The following is a 24,880-nucleotide window of genomic DNA, read 5'->3' as shown; positions in this document are numbered from 1 at the left end:
TATATATATATATATACAAAAAAAAAACTCCTATAAGAAAAAAATGCACTTCCACCTTGCTCTAGGCATAAATCTTTCTCTGTGTACACACAAAGAAACAGATGCACCTCATAACATCACGATTGGTTGTTATCTAACTTTGTCATCACATTCATTCTATTAGATCAAAAGTTTATTCATAAAGTTAAACTAGCCATGTGAACCTATGTAAACCTTGTATTTGATACACATAAAAATTACCAGGTCTGTTTTCTTAATTTTTTTCATCTTCCGTCCTAGTTTTTTTCTACCTTTTCTAACATTTTACGTGAACCAGTTGTTCAGTAGGCAAGGTTGGCTCATGTAAAAGTATATCCAATTGTGAAAACAATGCGTGTACGGTTTTACACGCTGTTGAGGTAGTCTAGTTTGTATTTTTAACTGATCTGGTTTCAAAGCAACCCCGCATGATCTCTAAAGTTTACAATTTTCTCACCGATTCTTTTTCTCCGGCCCGAAGAACTTGAGCATGTCTTTTTTATCAAACGTCTGCTGCCCACACGAGTATCGTGAGTTTTATCTTCTGCTATTTTGGGGTTTGAAAACTCTAAAAATACAAATAACGTTAGGGTTCAGTTTCATTTTGCAGGACGCCCACACTTTCTCTGTGTGTGCTTCTCTCTTTCATCTAGTGTGGCTTTTTTAAGCAACGTTTTCATGTACAGACTTTGGAAAACAAAAAGTGGACTTAAATCTTAGATTAAGAACAGAGACTGAAAGACATACAATAACAATTTTTACAGTCTTCTCTTTGTGAGGGATGAAAATAAAATATAGACACAATTGTCAGATAATCACCCTTGATATGTTACAAGTGTCTTGATGTTCAGCTTAAGATGTAGAGAGTCATTGACCTGTTTGTCAAACAGCTCCTTAATGTGCGAACATTTGTTGTTTTTTTAAACAAAAAAAGTTTAATCTGAATTGAACTGTGTGGCAGAAGTGTCAGTCAGAGCAGTTATTGATGCAGTTTCTTAGTCAATGGGGCCTCTGATGTGGATTGAACTGAGAAAGGAGTAGGAGGAGAACAGAATAGTCTACTTTCTTGAACCTAAAAGATGGCTAAGACCTATTTCGATTAACACAAGTCATTTTTAATTTTAAGTGAAACCAGCAAGGTTTGAATTTCATCATCTATTTTTTATTTATTTATTTTTTTTTATTTTTTTTTTGCGTAGCATGCATTTCTAACCTGGGAGTTAGAGACATCGTAGTCCTCTTCCTACAACTCATTGCATATTTCATTTTCCCAAAAATATTTTTTTGTTCTTTGAAGTAAAGTTGAATTTGTGTTTTGTGTTTACAGCAATGCGTTGGCAGGGAATGTTCTTACTGGTTGTAGGTTAATTTTTAAAGGTCCAGCATGGTTCGCCCAAAGTCAAACTGTTGACTCGTGGTTTCTGCATGTTCGTCTTCGCACAAACTTTTTACAGACTTTGAGGTCTGCTGAGCTCTCTTGTCCCACTTCAGCAAGGTCATGGATTTTTTCTTTGTGTGATTTACAACAGCATAGTAAACACAACAATCGTAGCCGAGAGGAACGACTCTTACGACTTCACAAGTTTGGAAGAGGAGGGAATCGTAATTGGTGTGATGGAAAATCACATTTTAATTCCACGTAATCAAAACAAACAAACAAAAAATAAATAAATAAATAAATAAAACAGAAGGTTCCGGTGACACGATCCCCTTCTGCACTGGACCAGAATTGTGCAGGGGCAGTTTAATATTTAAGTATGCATGCAGTCTTGAATCTGCTCAAAATCTGCTCTCTGATTGTTCTAAGTCTTTCTGCTAGGCCATTGAAAAGTATAAGTCAGGAAATGGACATAAAGAAATCTCCAAGACACTGAACATCCCCTGGAGTTCAGTTGAATCTATCATCAAGAAATGGGAAAAAGAAAAGTTGGACTAATTTATAAGTCAACCTTGATCAAGGCCATCTTCACAAACCGAGTGACCGTCCAAGAAGGAGACCAGTGTGAGAGGCCAGCAGGACACAGGGCTACACTAAACTCTCAGCTTCAGCAGCTGAGAGTTGAGAGAGTCTGCACACAACATACATTGAATGGTTTCTTCACCATTCAAAGCTTTGTGGAAGAGTGACGTCAGTGTTGACTTAAACGCATGTCAAGGCTCCACTAGAGTTTGACAAGTAGAGACTGCATGACCAAGTGGAAGAAAGCGCTTTGGGCTGATGAGACTAAATTGAATTTTTTGGTCTCATCAGACCTAAAACTCTGATCAACACTATAAATCATCACAAACACACGATTACCCATCATGAAACATGGCAGTGGCAGAGTCATGCTGAGGGGATGATTCTCTGCCACAGGCCAGGCTTGGAAAGATAGAAAGGAAAATCTATAAAGCACTCCATTTATTCAGAGGACGTTTACTTACCAGCAAGACAACAAACCCGAAGCATCCAGCTACAGTTGCAAATAAATGGTTTGATGACAACATGGTGCAGTGGCAGAGTCAAAGCCCAGACCTCAATCCAATAGAGAATTTGTGGCAGGACTTGAGAAGAGCTGTTCGGTGTTTACATCTGATCCCCACCTAACCTGACAACGTTTGAAAAGTTCTGCAATTTTACTCCAAAACTGGAGTAAAATTGCAGTGCCATGACGCCCACGATCTATACACACTGACTCTGTGCTGTGATTTAGAGGTGCAAAGGTGCACCTAGTAAATACTGACCCGAGGGGTTTGAATGTATGTGCAATTACTTATTTTACGTTAAATGTTAGCATACAATGTTCATCGTTTTGTGGATATCAGTTTTTACTTTGACATTTAAGTGTTTTAAATGTGTGTAATTTATTTATATTTTTACTTTATTGTTAAAAAAAAAGAAACATTTGCTGATCTGATCTTATACCATCCTTTAATTCATTGTTATGCTATCCGACCCCGACCACTCAACCCTGCCAAATGTGAGTTTGTGTGTCAACAGCTCTGTTTAAGTAAAATCTTTTTCCAGGACCTTTAGTAAAAATCCCTGATTTTCCATGTGTATTTTTTTAAATAAATAATATTCATTAACATTTCAGGCAATCTTATCTCTATATTTATGAGTGCAGTTTGAAATATCTGGAAATGTTAAGAATTAATCTTCAGTAGAGTTATTTATCTTGTATTGCTAAACTATGAAACCAATTTGATTTTGATAGGCAGTGAGACTGATTGGTCGCTTGTCGTTAAGGCAATATAATGTAGTCCGTAATTCGCAATGGAGCGCGTGATTTCAGTGTCAAACGTGCAAAAACGAACTAAGCTGAGAACAATACGATACAACAAAAAATAAATTATCTTCTATTTGTTCTGTGTGTGTGTGTGCGTGTGCGTGTGCGTGTGCGTGGGTGTGTGTGTGTGTGTGTATCTGCTTGCACGTATTTAATGTGCTCCATCCGGCCCAGCTTGGGTCAGATGTTTCTAGCGTTGTGCTATGAAAGCATCCAGGCTGCACTCATCTTCTGTCTAATCTTCCTGCTTTGGTGAGTGTAGAGAGGATGAGAAAAAAATCCATACTCTTTACATCCTCCTGTGACCGCTGCGCTCATGAGATGGCAGCCATGGGAATGGAGATGGATACAGGCGGCCCTGCCTCTGACCTCCCTCCACTTCAACAGAAGGGTGGAGATAAACAGGGCAACAAGGATCACTAACATCTTTCTCCCTCAAGCACACACAGATGTAACAGCACACACGCATACACGCACCCGCACGCACACATACACAAATACAGAAAACAGCAGAGATATCTCATTAAAGCAATAGTAGGTGAGTGTTGCAATAGCAGTGTGCCACTGGGAGAGAGGTCTATTAGGGATACTATCAAGAGACGAGGGAAGGAAATGAGAGTCAGTGTGCTGCTCCGGTGTGCATCTAATTCTGGTGTGACATACGTGTTTGACGTATGTCTAATTTTGACCCAGGGGACCCCACCTGAGAGCCGGTACTTATAATTATTGACTATGTCATTATGATAATGTTGCGAGTGGAGAATTTCTAAAATAATTCATACACTAAATATCTATTAACCAAAGCATTTGTGTCAGAAAGGGAGGGTGGGGAGGGGAGACAAAAAAAGGTACTGACATGAGCTTCGGTGCAAAAAGTGAGAAAGACAAGAGAGGTAGATTTTCTTAGAGTGTATACTCGTGGCAGCTCATCCTAAATTAATCTTCCCTCCTCTCTTTTTTTTTTCTGGGGATTTTGGCGTAACACTCTCCTCCTGCTCCCTCCCTCCCTAGGCTGTCACAACCCGTCACCACAAGTATTTTACTTTAGCTGCATGGACGGAGGAAGAGATTTGTCCCCTTCCATCATTCCCCCTTTCACATTCCTGTCACTAATAACAATTTTGGAATGCTGGGTTTCACTATGTCTTACATTTTCTTAAATTCTATTCCATATATATATATATATATATATATATATATATATATATATATATATATATATAAATCGCGATTATTTATTTCATGACAAAATTATGATGGCAGTAAGTCAAAAGTCAAACTTGAGCTCAAACACTGTCATTCCTTTGGCTGTGGCTCGAATTCAATGCTATGCATCTGTGTTATTATGGTTCGTCAGGGGTCATTAATGTAATCCAAGTAGACAGAAGTTTATTCCCAGAGATGTGCACCATAGTATTCTCCCTCTATTTGTGTCTCTCTCTCTTTTTTTTTCTCTTTGCATCTATATGCAGACACTTCCGATAATGTCATCCTATACTGTTCTCCGCTCCTCGCAACCAGACACTATCAGCTGTGAACTCATCATTCTCCTTTAAAGACCAGGTCAAAGAGAGGAAGAAGGAGGAAAAAATAACCGGGGAGCTTTGAAAGCATTGAAGCTGCTATACGTGCTCAATAAATGAGATTGCACTGGCATGTGAGAAAGAAGATACAGTTTTCTGAAAACAGAGCCAACATACCAAGGCTCTGGAAAAGTGACTGGGAGAGGTCTGATCCACAGCAACATTGGAAATTTGCATACAAACGCATACACACATACACACACACGCACACACACACATCACGACTAAATTACACATCGTCTTCCAGGGGCATTAAATATTGGCACCATTTCAAGGCACTTTTTATAAATAATATTGTTGCACTGTGCCATCTGTTGAAAATGTACCCTACCATTGTTTTTTTTTTTTATCTCTTTACTTTGTAGTTGGAGAGCATATGGTAAAAAAAACCCAACAAAAAATAAAACAAAACAAAACATGATAGAACGTCTGATGCTATGACCAGAGCTTCATTCTTCTCTTTAGCTCTTTCGTTGTACACTGAGAAAAACATGTTTTGTTTGTTTGTCTATTTTTTTGCTATAAGCTTAACACCTTAGTCAGAATTGCAATCAGACTTTGAATGAGTTGGATTTCAATATCATACTGACAGCCTTATTTGACTGATTGTACTTTATATCAATAGATTTAGTAGTGGTGAAATGAAACCAAATGAAATGAAATGGGACAAACTAAAAGTTAATCATATCTCTTGAAATATAAAATCAAGAGAAATAAAACCTAGTTTGTCAAATCTGTTTTGGTCAGTGGAAGCTCAGTTAAAGGTCATATTTGTGTGTTTATGGCCATTACAAAACCATGACTTCATGGTTTTGTAAGAAAACGTTTGTGCCGAGCCAGAAAGGTCTGGATGGGCAGGAAAGCCCACGATCCCAATTCAGTTATACACCTTCTGTCTGAATTATGTGTGCGATGCTTATGAAAGAATATCCAAAACTTTTACCCAAATAAGGTTATTTAAAAGGAAATTCAATGAAATACAAGGGAAATAGTTATTAATTTACAATACATAAAAAAAATAAAAATGCCACACAGTAAGTGTGGCATGATTGGACATTTCTGAAGTGAAATCAGTAATGCAAAAGCCTGACCTTCTGGATGGTTGTAAGGTAACCTCAATTAGCCACGTAGAAGATGAAGAAGATGGAGACAAACATGATTTACAGTCGTCGTTTCTGTCCGTGCTCAAGGCAAGGGGTGCGATATATGCGCATGAACAAAACATGCCACTTTGTCAAGTGGTGAAGTGCGGCGGTGTAGCATTTCTGAAATCCTAACACTTCAAGACCCGCTCTCTACACCGTCTGCAGAAAACTCTGCTCCTCCAGGTCTCTGAGGCCATGTTCTCTCCGAGGGTGACACTACAGCACACTCTGTAATTATAAAACTCAAAGAGCATTCCTCAGTCTGGTTAACCAGAACTATGAGGGAGAGGAACAAATATTTACTTCCCCCAGCCCCCTCATTTTGTTCCTCCTCCTTTAACTTGCCCCCACCTCAATAATTTAACAGTAAGAGCAAGTCAGCCTTGTAAACACAATAGTTATGTCTGCGCTTACAGAGCCATGAAGCAGACATGCAGGCTCCACTACCCTTACAGCTACAACTGCAGTAATACTGGCTCCCCTCTGTTCTCCTCTCCCTGTTTACCCTCACACTGCTACCATAAGCTCAGTTTGGATTTTTTTTTTTTATTTTATTTTTTTTAAAGTTGGACATAAAACGTTAGGAAATCTAAAGCATAAAATGGGCATAGCTTTAAGATTTAACTTATTTCAGATTTTGATAGCCAGTAAATTATCAAACCACAACAGATGCCCTGTGTAATGGTAAAACAGAGCATCTGTGCTGAAGTGAAATATACTGCTCTCGGGCTCCACATATTTAACTCATTAGATATAATTTGCACCAGCTCTACCCACTAAATGTTCATTATTTCCACCTTACATGTAATTCTGGATAGTAACAGTGATGGATTTAAAATCCCCCTTTTTTATGTACTATATTGCAAATCTGCAGTGTTTTTCTGTGACCATTTTTATGACTATGTCATTTTCTGTGACCATTGTCCGATGGCTTATGAGCTGCACACTGTTTTGTGTATGGGATTTTTAGACAGAAATGCCCAACATTTCTACAAGCAGGAATTTAATTCTGCTTTGACTACTCCACGTAACAATGTAATATCGAATCTGTTTGATGTGGATTTGTGATTTTCTGGAGAAAATACAATAATTGTATAATCTCTAACATACTTTCCAACCTTGAAATGTTTTGGATCAGAGTCTGGTATTGTTTAAAAAGGGATCTCTCACATCCTTCTCAACTCATCTGTATCGTTTCATTCATGTAAAACTGCTTATATGGCTGGGAATTTGTTTTACCAGAACAATTCACGCATGATTGAAATTTTCTAAAGAATATGGACTCGGTTCAGTCTGATCTTCTTCCACTGCAGCACATATCCCTCACAAAGGGACATTTATTGCTGGAGAAGCATTTTCACAGCTGGAAATGCATCTAAGCAGAACACACACAAGGCAGGACATCATCCAAAAATCCCACTAATCGCAGTTTTTGTATGCAAATAATAATAATTTGTCAAGTGTGAAAGTAAATCAAGATGCTGCTTTAAAGAATCGTGTTCAAAGAAGTAACTCATGCAAGCATAAATACTTTCTAGAAGATTTTTTTTTTTTTTTTTTTGCTTTCTTCCCACATTGGCACAATCACAAACTTCCAATAAATAATTGACAAGATGATTTTGGTTTTCATTCAGATTCCGTGAAGATAAGACAGTGAAGGCTGCTGAACATCAAAGTTTGTTTTCACTGGAGTCCCTGTCATGCAACAACCCACAAATGGCTGCACTGCACATAAAATATGTGTGCTGTTTATGATGTGCCATTACATGCCTAAATTATTCGTACCCCTGGCAGATTTTGATTTGTCCTGATTAGAAAGTGGATGAGAATTGAATTTGAGATGCCTCTTTCACTTCCTAAACAAACTTCTGGATTGACTGGAAACATTTCCAATCTAAATCTCTCAGTGGTGTGAATAATTTGGGTTTCACCATTTACTGTATACCGGATATACAGACCGATAAAGGAAGTAAAATATTTTGTATAACTTACAGATCAAACAGATTTTTTTTTTTTTTACAATGACGTCCATCCATCCATCCATCCATCCATCCATCCATCCATCCATCCATCCATCCATCTATCCATTTTCTTCACACTCTTGTCCCTTAGTGGGGTCAGGAGGGGTGCTGGTGCCCATCTCCAGCTAACGTTCCGGACGAGAGGCGGGGTCACCCTGGACGGGTCGCCAGTCTGTCGCAGTACAATGACGTCAATATCTCATTTGTTTCGCTATGCTTTTGGACATGCTTTGAAAGAATTACCAGCCCAGTAAAACGGAATGCATTACCTATGGTGCAGTATAAGATGCCTAGGAAGAGAATGTTGGATGTTTTTTTTTTTTGTTTTGTTTTGTTTTTGTGTATAGTGTAATTAAACAGTAATTACAGTGATAACACTTACTCTTGTTTGTTATTTTTGTTTTTTTTCTGTACATAAATGCTTAGTATGCTAAGTATGATTCAACACCTTTAGCAGTTCAACTCCATACATACATGAAATGAAGAATAAAAAGAAGCATTACAAGGATTTTCTCCTGGCAGCAAGAGAATCAAATAATTGTATTGTTCTCAAAGGTTGTTTGTCTATTGTTAACAAGCCAGAACAATGCATTAGGGCTGCGATGTAAGTAATGTGCACTTAGACTTGCTGTCCCATCCACACTACATGGACAGCATTGTTTAATGTGCAGCAATAGCATTGTTAAGCTGCTATGCTTCTCTTATTTCCCATATTTCTTCCCTTTGCCACTTTCTGTTTAAATTTCTTATGCAGCCCAGTACAGTGAACTATGAAGGATGCTGCTATCAGCAGCTTGCTGTGTACAATTTGGTTTCCATTCAGTTGTATTTTCTTTTAAAGCAAGACACTAAAAATGTTCCAGAAGCACCTGATATTTTGCCATTTTTACTTTCAGTGTAGAAAATAGAAAAAAAAAAACATATTTGGATTCAAGAGTGATGCTGAACTCTATCAGTGTAAATGCAAACCTGGCCTGCAATGAGCACCCACAACCTGAGTAAAATGACTATGAGGGCTGCAGTATTGCAGAATGAAGTGTGTTCATTTCCTTATTTATTGACTCACTTGCTTTTCTCAGAGTGTTTGAAATTAATAACAGCCAGCAGAAATCAGACAGAGGAATGAAAATCAGCACTTTCCCCGCAGTGAAGCCATTCATCAAGCTAACGAGGGGGAGAATAAAGCAGGGGAGGAAAGCAGGGGAAAAGTGACGTTTGGAGAGGGAAAGGAGAGAAGGAGGGAAGCAGGTGCAGTGCGAGGCGGAGGGAGGGTTTGAGAAAGTGACGCCGGTAGAAAAGAACAAGAACAGAAAGATTATAAGCATTCGGGGGGATAGCTAGAAATCCTAAGGAGGAGGAGAAGCTGGGCGTTTGTCATCACAGCCTGCAGAAAGAGCAATTTGAGTAAGATATGTTTCCTTCAAACTCACTGTGACTCAAAGGCAAATATCTACAAATAGATGAATATCAGTTTATGTACCAGTTATGAGTTGACAACTCATAACTGGTACATGAGTACCAGTTATGGTACATAAGTACCAGTTAAGTACCAGTTAAGGACCACGGCAGAAGCCCGTGGTCCTTCTGCCGAGGACCACGGGCCATCCCCTAACAATCAATCTATTAAAAATGCACGAATTAGTAAAATTCCAATGTCGTCACTTGTGATTATACAGAATGAGATAAAACCAAAGCAAGTCTTCGTCATTGCACTGAATGCCATTTCTTTTGCACAGCTTCCTCACGCTACAGGACAATATATGGGCCTGCCCTAATCTATAGGAATTCACCTTGCCATGGTTCTGGCTCCATGCTGCTCTTCCCCACCTACCGTCCACCACTAAGGGGACGGTAGTGGTGGACTGCAGCATCTCACACACCAGAGTAAGGCTGACTAAGCGCTTGCCACTGAGTCTTTCGTCACCAAGTGAGAAAGTAGCACCATGCTGAGATCACTGCCACAGGAAAATAATTAACAAAGTGGAGCTCAGTCCAAACTGAGACTAAATCTAATTCATCTCCTCTGTGACATTAAGCTGTAACTCTCTCTTTTTGCTTTCTGCTTTATTATTTTTCCAACCGTTATTACATTCACACTTAAATTTAGAATTCAAGTTTTATGTTTTGAAGTTCTGTACTCATGATCTCAGGAACTTAATCTTTTGAAAAACTCATAAAGGTTATACACAGGACAGTTTAGTGTGATGCCTAAAAAAAAACAATGCATTTAAAGTTTTGAAGTTGTTTTAGAATTTGACTTGAATGAACCTGGGACTATGTTCTCTGTTGGCTCTAAATACAAAAACTGATTCATTTGACTGAACATGGATATCTGTATTTTTAACTTTAAACTTAGACCACAGTGTCTTTGGTCACCAAGGCTAAATATAGTCATCTCCTCCTGAGCAGTCTCCAGTTTCTCACTCCTTTCCAAGAGGCAGGTGGAGCAAAGAAGAAGAAGAAGAAAGAGAGGGTAGGAGGTGTAACACCCAGTCTTGAATAAATCATCCCTTGACTTTTGACCCATATGGAGGAAGAGGGTGGTTTTTATACTTCTGCGCTGCCCCCTTACTCTGTATGGTCTTTGCATTCCCCTCCTCTACCTCATTCATTTTCTCCTTCACATGACAGGTCAATCTGGATCGATTTCATCTGCCCTCAATGACTGAGACCAACATCCTGGCACCCAGAAATAGAGCATGCTGTAATAAAAGTGTCTTAGAGGAACCATAACGGTTAGCATGCAGCCATGTGGTAAGCATTTTTGGAAACATGCATAGGACTTCATTTACAGCATGTTTAGATTGACTACACTGACAGAAAAAAAACATAAAAAAATTCTAAAGGCACAAAATTCTCTTTTGGTGAGATGTGATGCCTGGGTTTTATTGTTTCAGGAAATTTCAATCCAATTGTTATCACAAGCACTAATTTTTCACAACTGAAGCAGTGAGTTCCTCGTAATTGTATGCCAATGTGATCACATGCTTGTATATTTTCTAACCCAAAAAAATGTGTATGTACCTATATTTGTGTTCAGTTTTCTATTCCAAAGTCTCTTTCCTACAGTGCATCTGCACCTGGAGTTATATCTTTGTCAGCAAATTCTGGGCTTTTCAACTCCCTGCTGGGCTCTGAAGTCTCGAGTCCCTTTGCTTGGTGTGGCAACCCCCCTTGGTGAGCACTGCCTTTATAACGTACACTAAACCAGTGGCAGGTGAAACAGGTTGGCAGCCTCACACCACCGTATACCTGTATATTTCTCCAGTCCTAACTTTTGTTCTTGAGCTGGAGGAGTGGAGCGATGTTGACACTGTGACACTGGTGGGGTCTCAGTTTCCCAGGATGGAGTCAGGATGCTCTTTCCCAAGGCAAGGACACCTGGATCTCCATGTAGATTTCTCACCCTGTCCTCCTGGAGCTATGTGGTCAGATTGTACATCAACCGTTTAGCCCACCTCCACCCAAGCTTGCTTCTTATATGCATGGATCTCGATAAAACAAAGAGACGGCTATTCCCCGATGCATCCGCTTTGGAGGAGGTCTCTGCCAACTGGACAGACGAAACCACACTGTTTTTGTTCTGCCTTGGCTCGGATGAAAGGTTGTCAAAGCGCCGCATCAGAGTAGCGCAGCAGCACGGCTGGGAAAGTGAGATTTATGGGGCAGACTAAGATAGACACACTCATGGTTTTCCACTTTCATTCGTTTAACATCCGTTCTCTTGGCATTGTTTATATTCAACACCCCTTAGCGGTGACCAGAGGGCACCTAATTCACATTGATGACTTCGAGGTGGGGGGGAATCAAAGCACTTAAAACACTTAATCTAAAGAAGATTTGTCCTTGTCATCCTGGATGGCTTTTGTCCTGCCCCCCTCACCCCCCCCCCTCTGAAGTAAAGTGAATCTGGAGTAAGGCCAGCCACTAATCCCACACCCCACTTGGACACAATCACGTAAATAATGCTCAGTACAAATACTTGCACACGGACACTCGTCTCCATACCGTCTCCCTTCCTGTCGTGACTCAAGCATTGTTAACTCATTACACAGACGGAAAGATAAATCTCAATTGGGTAATTTTAGAGGTAAACTTAGGAGCAGTACTCTATATGTACACTTAACTGATTGGAGAGCAATTTTGAACAAGGTATGTTTCTTTGTTTGTTTTTGGGGTTTTTTCACATTGGGCATGGAGAGTTTACTCCTACTGTAAATTAAAGTTGCACCACCATAGATTTTGTGTAGCAATTTATAACTAAGAAGACAAAAAAAAAAAAAAGGCATGAAATCCAACACACTTATTTAAAGATTTGGCACCACTATCGTCACCAAAGGCTTTTTTTTTTTTTTTTTTTTTTTTTTTTCATTTAAGCCAACATGATGACAACTAAGGTTGAGAAGTGTGCCATTTTTTTGTTGTGAGGGTAATATTTTGCATGTGTAGTTATTTTTATTACAAACATCTGTGTATGGAGTTGTACTTAATGGCAGATTCCATGAAATACAACATCATTTAACCTTTTTCTGTTCTTTGCAAACCTTGAAATTGTGTTTCATAGACACATAGATAGCCCTTTTTTCATACAAGTGACCAAAATTCTTCACAAATACATGAAGTGACATCACAAAAATATTAGTCATTCTTGCGTTTCGGTCAATCCCTTTCTAAAGAACTTTCCAACATGTAGATAGAATGAAACTCAAACCGATGACCTCATACACCAAGTCCCACCCCTGCATAAAATTAACATTTTTTGTGAAAATTTGTTTATTCACAAAAGCCTAATTTGTGCTCCCATATTTAGCAATTAAAGAATAATAATACAATGAATTTATAACGTTACTAAAAAAGTATGCATAACAGTGAGAATGACTTGAGAAGAAGAAACAATCTTGCAGAATGTAATTTTTAAATTCCTGTTGAAAGAGGAAAAATTACATTCATTTTTGAAGTTTGAATTCTGAAAACAAATGGCACAAAGGTAAGAGAAAAACAATCATGTCGAAGTTATGAGTAAATTATTATTACTGATTAGAAAAGTGTTATTTTAACTCCAAATCAAACCATTTGTGGGGGAGATTGTAGTGACCAATAATCAGCAGAAAGGGAAGTAGAAAGGCTAAAGAAAATGCTCAAAATGGAGTGTACAATAATCTCTCATGTCTGTCTATTAGCTACGCTCCATCAGTCTCGATTTTTATTTCTGTTCATGCACTAAAGGATTCGAGGTGATGTGCCAGTTTAAGCTTTTAGCTCCGAGATCAGCTGGTGGACCAGGTCCAAAGCGCAATACAAAAATAGTTGCAGCAACTCTAAAGCAACGTCTCAGCTAGAACTCCTCTTGTGTCAACACAGATTCTAACTTTCCTTCAACAGTGGGGGAAAAAAAAATAAATAAAAAATCTTATACCCAGTGGCCTTTATTTCAGGTAACAATGAGAAGAAAAGCAAGCGCTGTCAAAAGCTTTAGTATGGAGTTCTGTTCCCTCTGGCCTGTTCACCACTTTTCTTAGCTGTACTCCACCTAAATTACGTTAAGAATTTATATTCAATCAATCTGAACACAGATGCAATTTATTGTTCTGTTTTCTTTATAAATATCAGTTAGCATCAGTCTTTATAGCTATCAGTGAGTGTGTAAAACGGGCTGTGATATGTTTGTGGATGTTCACTTCATGCTTTTAGTCTCTGAAGAAATTAGTACAAACACAAAAAATGCTTGTACTGCCGTTTGATTTGAAACAAAGTATAACATCAATGAAGACACTGTTCATTCATGTTGAAAGTTGTCGTGAAATCAAGTGTTACACTTGATATGGTCAAGATTCAAACAAGAAAGGTGAGATTTCTGAACTGGAACATGGCAGACACGTGTATAAATGGATGTGATAGCTTCAGAGATTAAATTAGTCACACACATAATGCTGTTTAACCACCTACTCTGTTGATGTGTTCCCACATTGTGCAAAAAAAAAAAAAAAAATATGATAAATGATTAATTACTGACTTGCATCGCTAATTATAGCAAATCAAGTCATTGAGTACCACTCTTCCTACTCATTTTCTCACTGGTAACTCAAACAAAATTATATCTTAATTTCCACTTAAATGCAATGCATCAAGGTCTTTTTTTTTTCTTTGTTTAAATGTTAATATTTATTTATAATTGACATAACTGAAGTAATAAATTATGACATTCATAATTCATCAACAGTCTAAATGTAGCTGTATAAATTTTGATATGTCTGAAATAAGATCTGGTGGAAAGCGTGGAAGGAATGATAGTTGTTTGCAAAGTTATTCAAAACAGACCAGAACCAACACACAAATTGTGTTCTTCACCAAACTGTAGCTCGCAAACTGAGAACAGACACAAACCTTGAATTCAGAAGATCACTGCACTTTCAGTGAAAAGTCATGCCTAAGCTAACATCCTGTCATGCTTGTGTCTCATGGCTAAGTGAAATCATTAGAGGAACAATCGGGTTAGCTACACACAGTGTCTTTCTCACAGCATTGATTTCAGCCCCAGCAGCCCATTCTTCACTCTTCCCCTCTCTTGTTGTCCGAGACAAAAGAGGAAAAATCTTAATATTTAATTTACATTTGAATAGTGGCTATAATCTGCTGGCTACACTCTTCATCAAGCATGGCGGAAATTTTACAACTGTGTTGTCTGTGAATGCGTTGGACTTCTTTTTTTGTGAACTCAAAAGGAGGACTGGATACATGATTGTACAGTTTTATTTTCTGAACCGTGAAGCACGTCTGAGAAGGATTTTGCCAAAATCCAAAAGGTTTTCCATTGAGGATTTACTTTACAGCACCGTTACACTTTAAAAGACATTTGCTTGTTTTATTGAGTGAAATAAAAAAGCATAGACAATTTACCTGTAAAGTAATACATGAAAAATATCTAAATGTTTTAAAAGTAGTTTTTAGATTTATGACATTTCTTAAAGTGTTTTTAAACATATTGTGCTAAAATGGGATTAAAAAGGAAAATAAAAGAATGTACAGGGGGGCGATTTACCTCAAAGAACCCAGGGCAAAGAAGAAGGGGCGTGAAATCACAGATGGAGGAATTTTCTTGACGACCTAAAGAAGCAGATAAGATTGAACACAACATATCAGCATGGACACATTAATTTAAATACAAGCACACATTGTGTCACCTTCAGTGCCGACTTCAGTCTCTTCCCTCTACCATCCTGCTCAGCGAGCGCACATGCCGACCCACACAAACAATCACAAAGGAACAAGTCGAGCCATTATGACTGAGATTCACTCTCTCCGTGTCTGTCTGCTGGAAAACAGTGCATGTATCATAGATGGCGTGGGGAAATGTAAAAATTTGCATGCAAATAGATTCTACAGGCATAGCTCATGCATCAAAAGACTAAAAGCAAAAAAAAAAAAAGGCAAAAATACACGAGCAGTACTTCATTAGAGAAAAGGTAAAAAAAAAAAAAGGTTTTTAATTCTGATTATTTTGAGAAATTACATGTCATTGTTCGAAACATCTATGCAGGGGATTTGATTCAATTTTTCTAATAACTTGTGACTGAAAGTTACATTCAAGCTCACCAGTAAATTACACAGACGCAAGCAGGTTGTGTAAAGTGGGATTAAAGACAGTTATTTATAACCTCTATAAATGTTGCTACAGATGTGAGAGCATGAGTGTAACTTTCTGGTTGTGTGCATTTATGCCAACCAGGGTCCCTTTTAAAATGCCCTGAAAAAGTGACAGCTGTGGAAATACTTTGCCAACACACTGCAGAGAAGGACATTTTAAGTCGTTGGACTTTCAAATAAATGGGACATAATTCATTTGTACAAAAGTAAATAGAAGCTGCAGAAAAGCAACAGGAACGTTCCACTGTGACAGTGAAATATGAGAATGTGATGTGAAATTCACAAAAGATAAGTTAAAGAATTAAAAAGTACATTTAAAAAGGGTTTACTCACTTTGCTTCCCATTGCTTAGATGCAACTTCTAAATTAATGTGGGTAACTGTGGGGATATTTAAATATGTCTCGTTTGGAATGCTGTGTATTTTTTATTTTTTAGCAAAATCTGATGTAGGTATATGTATTCATATACATATACCTACATCAGGTACATGTACGTAGGTACATGTGCCTATGTATATAGGTACATATACCTATATACATAGGTATATGTATTTATACACCTACATCAGAAATTAGAATATGAACTGTGATGAGGTTCATTTGTCAGATTAAAAGTAGGTAATAAACAGACTTTTAAGCAATTATTGGTCTTCTGAATGCTAATGTTAAATGCCATGTTTGTCTTAACTGTAAGTTTTCAAAGTTATCAAAATTGAAAACATCAGTGTGTGTGTGTGTGTGTGTGTGTGTGTGTGTGTGTGTGTAATTATTCAATATAAAGTATTTATCTTAGCAGATTGAGTTGCTAAAATGTTCAAATCTGTCAACAATATTGTAATAAATATGGTTATCTATCTATCTATCTATCTATCTATCTATCTACAAAGTGAGTATATGAATGTTATTCTAAAGTCACTTTTTCTCTTTGCCTTATTTTGTCACCTACGGTATCGTTACGGTTGAAAGATAATCTCGCATTTGTTTAAGTCACAGGCTCCTAGTTTGGGTCTATTTACAGACATATGAAATTATCCCTTCGAGTGGCTATACCACCTCATTACCAACATAACCGGCAGCAAGTCTTTCAAGGACAATTCTCTAATGACACCACGCGTTTCCTCCTAATATCTATTTGAGGCGTGCTTTCTGCCACAAAGGAAGAAGGTGCACAAAGGGCAAAGTCAACTCTGATGATCGGTCACAGATGTTAACTGATGCCTGAAATTCATTGAATGACTGAAGGTCTTTAAATTAATTTCGTCTCTATGGCTGCTCAAACACAGAGTAGGCCAGTGATCGGTGTGACTGCTGTCTTGTTGGATTGTCTGGTGTTACTGGTAACCATGTGAACATCTAGTGGAATCTTTTTTTTTGTGGTACGCTGTTTCCCATGAACAAGACGCAAGCAAAAAAAAACAAAAAAAAAAAAACATTTCTTTATTGTTATTACTGAAAACATTACTAGAAATTGCACAACTGCAAATGTTCCGATGTTTTTTTTTTTGGTAGCTTTATTACAGCATTTCGTGGTTGTTTTGATGAAGTCCTAATAAAGTGTGAAACAAGACACACAAAAGTTCAGGTCACTAAGTGTTGATTACTGCCAATTTGAATGGAGGGGAAAATGAGTTTGCTTTCTTCTGTTTTACTCTGAAAAGACGTAGCGGGAGTCTCATTTACAGAGAGTTGTGTAGAATCCATAGTAAAAGTCTATATACACCTAAAAGGTGGAAATGGAATACATTATGATTAGAATAAGGTTACCCTCAATGTTCTTCCTGTACTTGACAGTGACGCCGTTTCTGTTGAGAAAAGGCATAGAAGCGAGGATAGAACCACCCATCAAGACCCTTCTGCCTTTACCACGCTGAATAAAAGTTGGACAGAATACTGCATTTGAACACCCTTTATCTGTCTTAATGCCACCATCCTCATGGAGGAGATTATCCACGTAATACTAGTTTTACTCTCACAAAAAAGCTATTTAATATGCAGTTTATACTTAGAAAATGCTTAAAAAGATTGTTTTTTTTTTTTTTTTTTACTCTCAGGGAAATGTAGCAATTTGATGGGAATGTTTGAATTTTCTGTCTTCCATGTTAGATGTGCATGCATATTTCACTCAGTGGGGTCTGTGCAGAGGAAATGAGCATGAGGTCCCCAGGGTTAGGATTACTCTAATGACTTTGAGAGCAGCCTTGTGCGCTGTAACTTCTGACCTCTGCTCATCCTTTTGTCCAAAAGAGAGACAGCTACACGCATGCAGAGACATCTGCACACACGTCCATGTTGTGCTTGTCCGCACGAGCACCAATCAGCATCTCACACAGGCCAGACTTACTTACAAAAGACGAGCAGCAATGCAAAGATTTGTTCCATTCCTTTCAGCGCAGTCTAAACCCTGCGATATTTCACATCTAGAACTAGCTTTGAAGTTTCATTCTGTCAACTGACCTATGGTTACGTCAGTGAACGTTGCGCTGCATCTTGCAGAGTCAGCCCTCAAAAGGCACCGAAGTTTCACATGGGCACAACTCTGGAGTATCGATCAGTTTATTACTCATGTAACCACAGTGCACGGGCACCAGAGGTAAAAAGGCAACTTGTTTTTGATGAGTAGTTTTGTCTTGACTCAGATACTGGGTGGCTTTCACATTGTGCCCTTTTAGCTTGACTGCATGTGAATCTATTTCAATCAGGAAAGGGTTAAAAATAGATTTTAAAAAATCTACAAGGAAGAATTAACTTTAAAGCATTTTCTTTTATTTTATTTTTTTTTTTTTTTTAACTTTAAAGCATTTTCTTTTATTTTATTTTTTTTTTTTTTTACGTACCACTCAAGTGACTTAAAAAGCCCTGCCACAAAAATGCATGGCATTCAGAGGAGTGAAGCCAAACATCTGGCCAATAAGGATTTTGTCTCTGAAATGTCAAACGCAGATGTAAAATAGAAAAGGGTAAAAAAAAAGAATACAAAACAAAAAACAAAGAGTTAATATCCCCAAAGTGATTTAGTTCAGTGTTGTGGTTAATATGAAACATCAAAACATAGCAGCACTACTGCTTAGATCAAATAGATGTAATTAGATAAATTGAGGAAGAAGGAGAGCAGCTTGGTTGTAAATTGCATGGTGTGTGCATGCTAAGACCCAAAACGGGTACAGCTGCATGGAGCTGCACTCACGATTTATCATCTCTACATCGCAGGAGCCAGTGGCCCACACCACTATTAATCATCAGCAAAATCATTTAATTCAGCCCAAGACCGACTATTGTCTCAGCTTCTCCGCTCACTCGGGGCAAATCAGCCACCAGCAGCAGCAGCACACACGTCTCAAATGGGATACAAGTGGTGGGTTAAAAATGCCTTTTTCCTCCCCTTTTTGTTGTTTTGGGGAGGTGTGTAAGTGCATCATCATCTGCAGGGGGTGTAGTTTGGCTTTTATCTCTTTGTCTCTGTGCAATTTCAGTAATAAATGTGTACCTGCAAAATCTACAGTCTGAAAAAAATTAGATAATTAAGAGCTTTATTAACATTGAGAGTGTGGTTCACTTTTTTATGAGAGGTGTGCTTTGTGATTGTCCTTTACTCAGAGTCATGCAGAGCGGTTTCCAAAAAGTGTGTAAAGCTGACGAGCCCAGACTGAGTCTGTACTCTGAAGCCCTGAGTGTTTCTTCAAAATGTGTTTTGGCGCATCGGTTTTCCTGTTTCAAAAAACAGATTGTTCTGGAACGGTGAAACGAGATGCCCACGAGGTCTATACTCCTCGTACCAGAACTTGCAAAAGCACTTTTCCTCTTGTGTTTCAGAAGACAAGCATTTTCAGTTAACACTACGGTGCAGTAAAACAGCTATGTTGAAAGAGGTCAACCAAAGATGTGTAAACAGCGGCAAAAAAAAAAAAAAAAGGCAAAAGATTTGGTTGAGAAGCAAAGAAGTTTTTCCTGCTCACCACAGCGGTTGACTTATACTGATACCTTCTCGTGCGCCCCCTCACATGCCTGTCACAACTGTGCCCTCATTGCAACCCGTCGACCTGAGCACATCCGCATGAGGCCAACAATCAGACCCACTGACTAACAGAGCAAGGCTGAGTGAAACTGGGTAGGCCGAACGATGACACGCCGATGACAAATGCTCTGAAGCGAGGATACCACACAGAGGCAAACAGGACAATGAGAAAGAACAAAAGCGAGGTGCAAATCTGAAACATGCAAAACCACTAGAAACCTGCATGTAGAGATGCAATTAAGACTCTCATTCAGGGAAATACGCCCACGTTTGAATCCATGCCTGTATAAACACATGCTGGCACAAGCTTTACACACAGGGACACTCTCAAGAACAGGCGTGCACAAGAACAATTAGAAAACCTGCGGACACACACACTCGCACACACTCATCACAGTTTTCAATAAAATTAATAGAAACCATCGGCTACATAAACCTTATAATCAGTTTTAGATAGAGATGGTGGGAAATAGTTTCATATAGAACATGTATAAAATCAGAATATGAAACTCAAATGGGAACAAAGCTGTGTTATGCACTGGGAAGATTTTTTTTTTTTTTTGTTTAAATTTGAAGGTAGACTTGTTGGAAATATGATCTATGTAAGCTAAAAAAAATACATTAAACGTGTTTTGGGGGGGGTAACTATAATGAACTGTGATAATCCAGATTACAGTGTCTCACATGCATTAGAATGTCTGGCCTATATCAATCTAAGATGCTGTCCAAAATCTCATTGTATAAGTTTGAGCTCATAACTGCTAAATGTTTTGGGGAATTTTTTCCCCCACTGTTTTGGCATGACCCGTCATGCAATCATTAGTGGGGTAAAATATATATTAAATAGTTTAATAAATAAATAAATAAAAGTTGAAAGTAAATAGTCAATGTGGCACATCAGCTTGTTTGTAATCTCCCTAATGAATGCTACAGTCACAAAGACAAAACGTCTCTAGACAAGTCAAAAGAGAAGAAGATGAGAAACTTAATGAAGACAGTTACATACATTTATTGCATATCTTTTAATTGTATGAAATGGAAAAAAAAAACGAGCACATATGAACATCACATAAGGTTAGTGAGTGGTATAATTTTGCACAGCAAAATATATATATATATATATATTTATATATATACTATGTATAAGAAACAAAGAATAATTAACATATTTCTAAGATTCATTAGCGAATGGTGCTTTCGTTTTTGTACATGCAGGGTAACAATCCCTGAAAATCCAACAATGTCCAGACATCATCGATTAGAATAATAATAATAATTATAATAATTAGTTATTGCTTTGCAAATATTGACTTTGTTTAACGACAAACAACATTCTCTTCCGACCTGATCATTACACATTAAAGCGTTACGATTAAGTAGTAACAGGGTGTCAATCTTATCTTTATGAGAGTTCTCCAGATGAACTTTTTATTTCCCTGACTCCCACATAGCGATAGGCGAAATCTTTTTTTTGTTTGTTTGTTTGTTTTTAGTGCAGTTCAGTGCGTCAGTTTGAAAGAGACACATTTCTCGAAAGTATATTGCAAGTCACTTCGCCTTCAACAATGACAAACATTTTATTTTTTTTATTGTATTTTTATGCACTTTTATTAATTTAAATATTACTTTAACATAAAATAATAACAATAATAATAATTAAATGTGTGGGTGAAATCAGAGCGCACACCTCAGATTATTAATGCATGCTGCAAAAGCACTGTTTCTGAACTGGACAATGCTGCTCACTTTATTAATTGGAGCTTAGCCAATTTTTTCTTAACGACTTTGTTTTTGTCCTTCTTTTCCTTTTCTTCAAAACAAACTCTCCTTGCTTTGGCAATCTGTGTTTCAACCTGTTGTTGTTGTTTGCAACTTACATCACAAAACTTTAGAATTAAATTATGTATTGAAAATGATTCAAATGTTGACATATGCACAATGGTATATATTTAAATAACAAAATCTTATAGCAACAGACTAGACTTCCAGAGACTGGACTGGTGATTTTCATATAATTGTAAAGTCTTTTTTTTTTTTTTTTTTTGCGTCCTCTCGCTGCAGGCTCTCCGCCGACAAAAGTTCCATCAGGTAATGCTCTGCGCACTTTCTGCAGCCTACAATGACAGTCGATGGTGGAGCACTTCAACACAGCTGAAATGCACTTGTATACGTTTAAAGGGGAGGATGGGGGAGTCCTGTCACTTTTTTGTGTTCGTCCCAAAAAAGTGAGGAGGCCAAGATGGAGTTATGAATGACATGCTGGAGTCATCCGACCAAATATAAAGGAAGGGGTAGGGGGAGGGGGGAAGGAACATTTTCAAGCACAAAAATAAAGAAAAGAAAACCATACATGTCCAGCATGCAGGGCAGTTCAATAGCAAAATTCTTTAAAACAATGAATAGTTTGTGATGAAAGTACAGTCATTTTTCGTTGCTCAACACAATGAGAAACAAACGCATGATATGAGGTGGCGTCAAATGGCAGGCTTGCGATCCTCCAAGTTTGGTAAATAAAAAAATAAAAATAAAAAAATAAAAATAAAAAAAGCCCGTTTGCAGCTTTGACAGGGACCTGTACATTGAATTCAAGCAAAAATGTTGTAAAAGGGAACACTGACAAACTTTATAGGAGTATGCTTAATGCATGCATGCACACTTTATGAACAGCGGGACGTTGACTCAACTTTCAAAAAAAAAAAAAGAGCACTGCAAACCTTATGAACAGCGGTGGAAAAGGAGCTTGACAGACACCATATGCGCTATATACAGCTAATAATAATAATAAAAAAAATAAAAATAAAAACAATTGAAAGTTTCCTCAAAATGCCTGTCCAAAATAATAATAATAAAAAAAACTCCACATCTAAACAGTCACAGACTTGAGGGAATCCCTTCTTTAAAAACAAAACAAAACAAAACAAAACAAAACAAACAACAACAACAAAAATAAGAACAAAAAAGTATAAAATCATTAAAAAAAAAAAAAACTTGACAAATTAGTTCTTTGTCAATTTGGCTTTGCGCAAAAAAGGAGATAAAAAAAGCTTCATAATGAAAACTTTTCGGAGGGGTGACTTTTTTTTCTTTTTCTTTTTTCGCGATAAGTTCGAGACTCACATGAAAAACTCTGGGGATGAAGGGTTGTTGTCACTGCTGGATCCATTTTCTCTGAAGCCGTTGCTGATGAGCTTCTCATACTTTTCCTTGTACGCGTCCCTCTCCCGGACCAGCCTGGAGATTTCTTGCTTTAGGTGCTCGACCTGCTGCATGAGTTGCGTTTTCTCCCCCTCCAGGACGTGCCGCTGCTGAACCCGCTTGAACCGGCATGACTGAGCGTAGCCTCTGTTCTTTAGGGTCCTCCTCTTCTGCTTCAATCGGATCACCTCTTCCTTGCTGACCCCCCGCAGCTGCCGGTTGAGCTCCCGCACCGACATGGTCACCAGCTGCTCGTCTGAGAACCGATCCTCCAGGCGCATGTGAGGGTGATTCGTCCCAGAAGTGCCGTTGGACTGAACGCCGGGTGCCTGGTGGTGACTGCCGTTGTGGTGGTGATGATGGTGGTGGTGGTGTTGGGCCCCGTTCTGGGCAGCTGCCGCAGCGATCACAGCTGACACCACGGCTGCGGCGGAGCCCATCTCTTCCCCGGCCATGGAACCTCCTGTCCCGGCCGCGCCAGTAAACTGCTGGCCCCTGGCGTAGCCATCGAAGGACTGGAGCTGGTGACTGCTGTTGATGAGCGCCTCGACTGCGTCTTCGGGGCTGAAGCCCAGCGCCTCTGGATTCAACTGCTGTTGATAACCAGACATCCAGTAGAAATCCTCTATGTGTGTCTTCTGCTCGCTCCCCGAGCCCGGACTGGGCGCCGAGAAGCTTGGGGAAGGGGGCACCGAGCTGCAAGGCGTGCTCATCGGGGTGGAAGACAAGGATCCCCCGGCGATAAGGCGACTGCACTGGCTGATGTTGCGATCGGGCTCCACCGGCTCCTTTTTCACTTCAAACTTCATCAGATCGAAGTCATTAACATATTCCATGGCCAAGGGACTGGTGGGCAGGTCGGAGTTGCTCATTGCCAGCTCTGATGCCATCCTCTTGCTGCTGCTGACAGTCCTCCAAGCGGGGTGAAGAGCAGCTGTCAAACTGGGCTGGTTGGGAAAGACGTGAGCCAGTTTGATTTTTTAAGCGTTTGTCTTGAAACTAGAAAAAAACGAGGTTTTGCAGCGTCCTTTCTGCGCAGCCACGGAGTTGCAGGCGTGCGAGAGGAGTTTTTCTTTGCAGAGTCTATTGCACAGACGCAGCAGTGCCGCGCGCACGAGTAGCGGAGTCCTCTTTCAGCATGTGAAACACGGTGGTTTTGTGTTTCAAACATTTAACACTTTACGCCTTCTTCAGGAACACATTACGCGAGCGAGGAAGCGGTGTAAGGGGGGGAACAAGCCGAGAGTCGGTCTCGCACGTTTGATGCCGCTGAGTACCTAGTGGGACGATTTTTTACTGGGATCACACAGCAGATGAGTTTAAGAGCATTGTAGCCGCCCTGACGTAAGGCTGGAAACGGGAAATTGACTCGGACGAAGAGCCAATAGGGTCGCACACTCGCAGAGCTAATTAACATATCAGAAGCGCTCAGAAACAAACTTTTCTCAACTGACAAGAGGCCACCAGCTGTCTGTCAGCCGCGGCTGACTCTCTTTGGCTTCAGCGATTGAACTTTGTTTAATAACCAAGTGTTTTAGTTATTAAATAAAGTGCTCTCCATGCATCATAACGATATGTGACATACGGACCACTGTCCCATTTCAAACAAGAAAGTTTTACATTTAAAGAAAAAGGATAGATAGATAGATAGATAGATAGATAGATAGATAGATAGATAGATAGATAGATAGATAGATAGATAGATAGATAGATAGATAGATATTTTTTCCTGCTTCCTGCTTCGGATCTTTTCACTAAAATAAAAAAAGCACTTTTCTATTTTAGTGTATCTTTTCCACATATATAGTTTAATATCTGGTTTGTTTCTTTTTAATATATATATTTTTTTCTCAATTACATCTATATGTTGTACCAGACATTAACCGTAAACGGACCTCATATACAAGTTTTTGTCTGAGCGCTAATTCTGAATTTGTCATGTAAATAATATGAAGAATGAAGTCGGAGGTTTGTCCCGTCTCCGCTATGAACA

General features: G+C 38.7%; 1 protein-coding gene across 1 annotated transcript in view; it reads right to left on the bottom strand.

The window, feature by feature from the left end:
- mafa (MAF bZIP transcription factor a) overlaps window positions 1-24,517 on the bottom strand; it is an 88,719-nt gene extending 64,202 nt beyond the window's left edge. Inside the window, exons 1-2 of the mRNA XM_007549848.2 lie at window positions 22,810-24,517; window positions 15,076-15,140 (exon numbers count right to left, since the gene is read on the bottom strand). Of these exons, the coding sequence (XP_007549910.1) occupies window positions 15,113-15,140; window positions 22,810-23,777 (996 nt within the window). The 5' untranslated portion in view covers window positions 23,778-24,517 and the 3' untranslated portion in view covers window positions 15,076-15,112. The remainder of the gene's footprint in view (window positions 1-15,075; window positions 15,141-22,809) is intronic.
- Window positions 24,518-24,880: the final 363 nt, after the last annotated feature.

Source organism: Poecilia formosa, unplaced genomic scaffold, assembly GCF_000485575.1.
Source record: "Poecilia formosa unplaced genomic scaffold, Poecilia_formosa-5.1.2 Scaffold33, whole genome shotgun sequence".
Classification (NCBI taxonomy): Eukaryota; Metazoa; Chordata; class Actinopteri; order Cyprinodontiformes; family Poeciliidae; genus Poecilia; species Poecilia formosa.
This window is presented reverse-complemented; position numbering and strand designations above follow the sequence as displayed.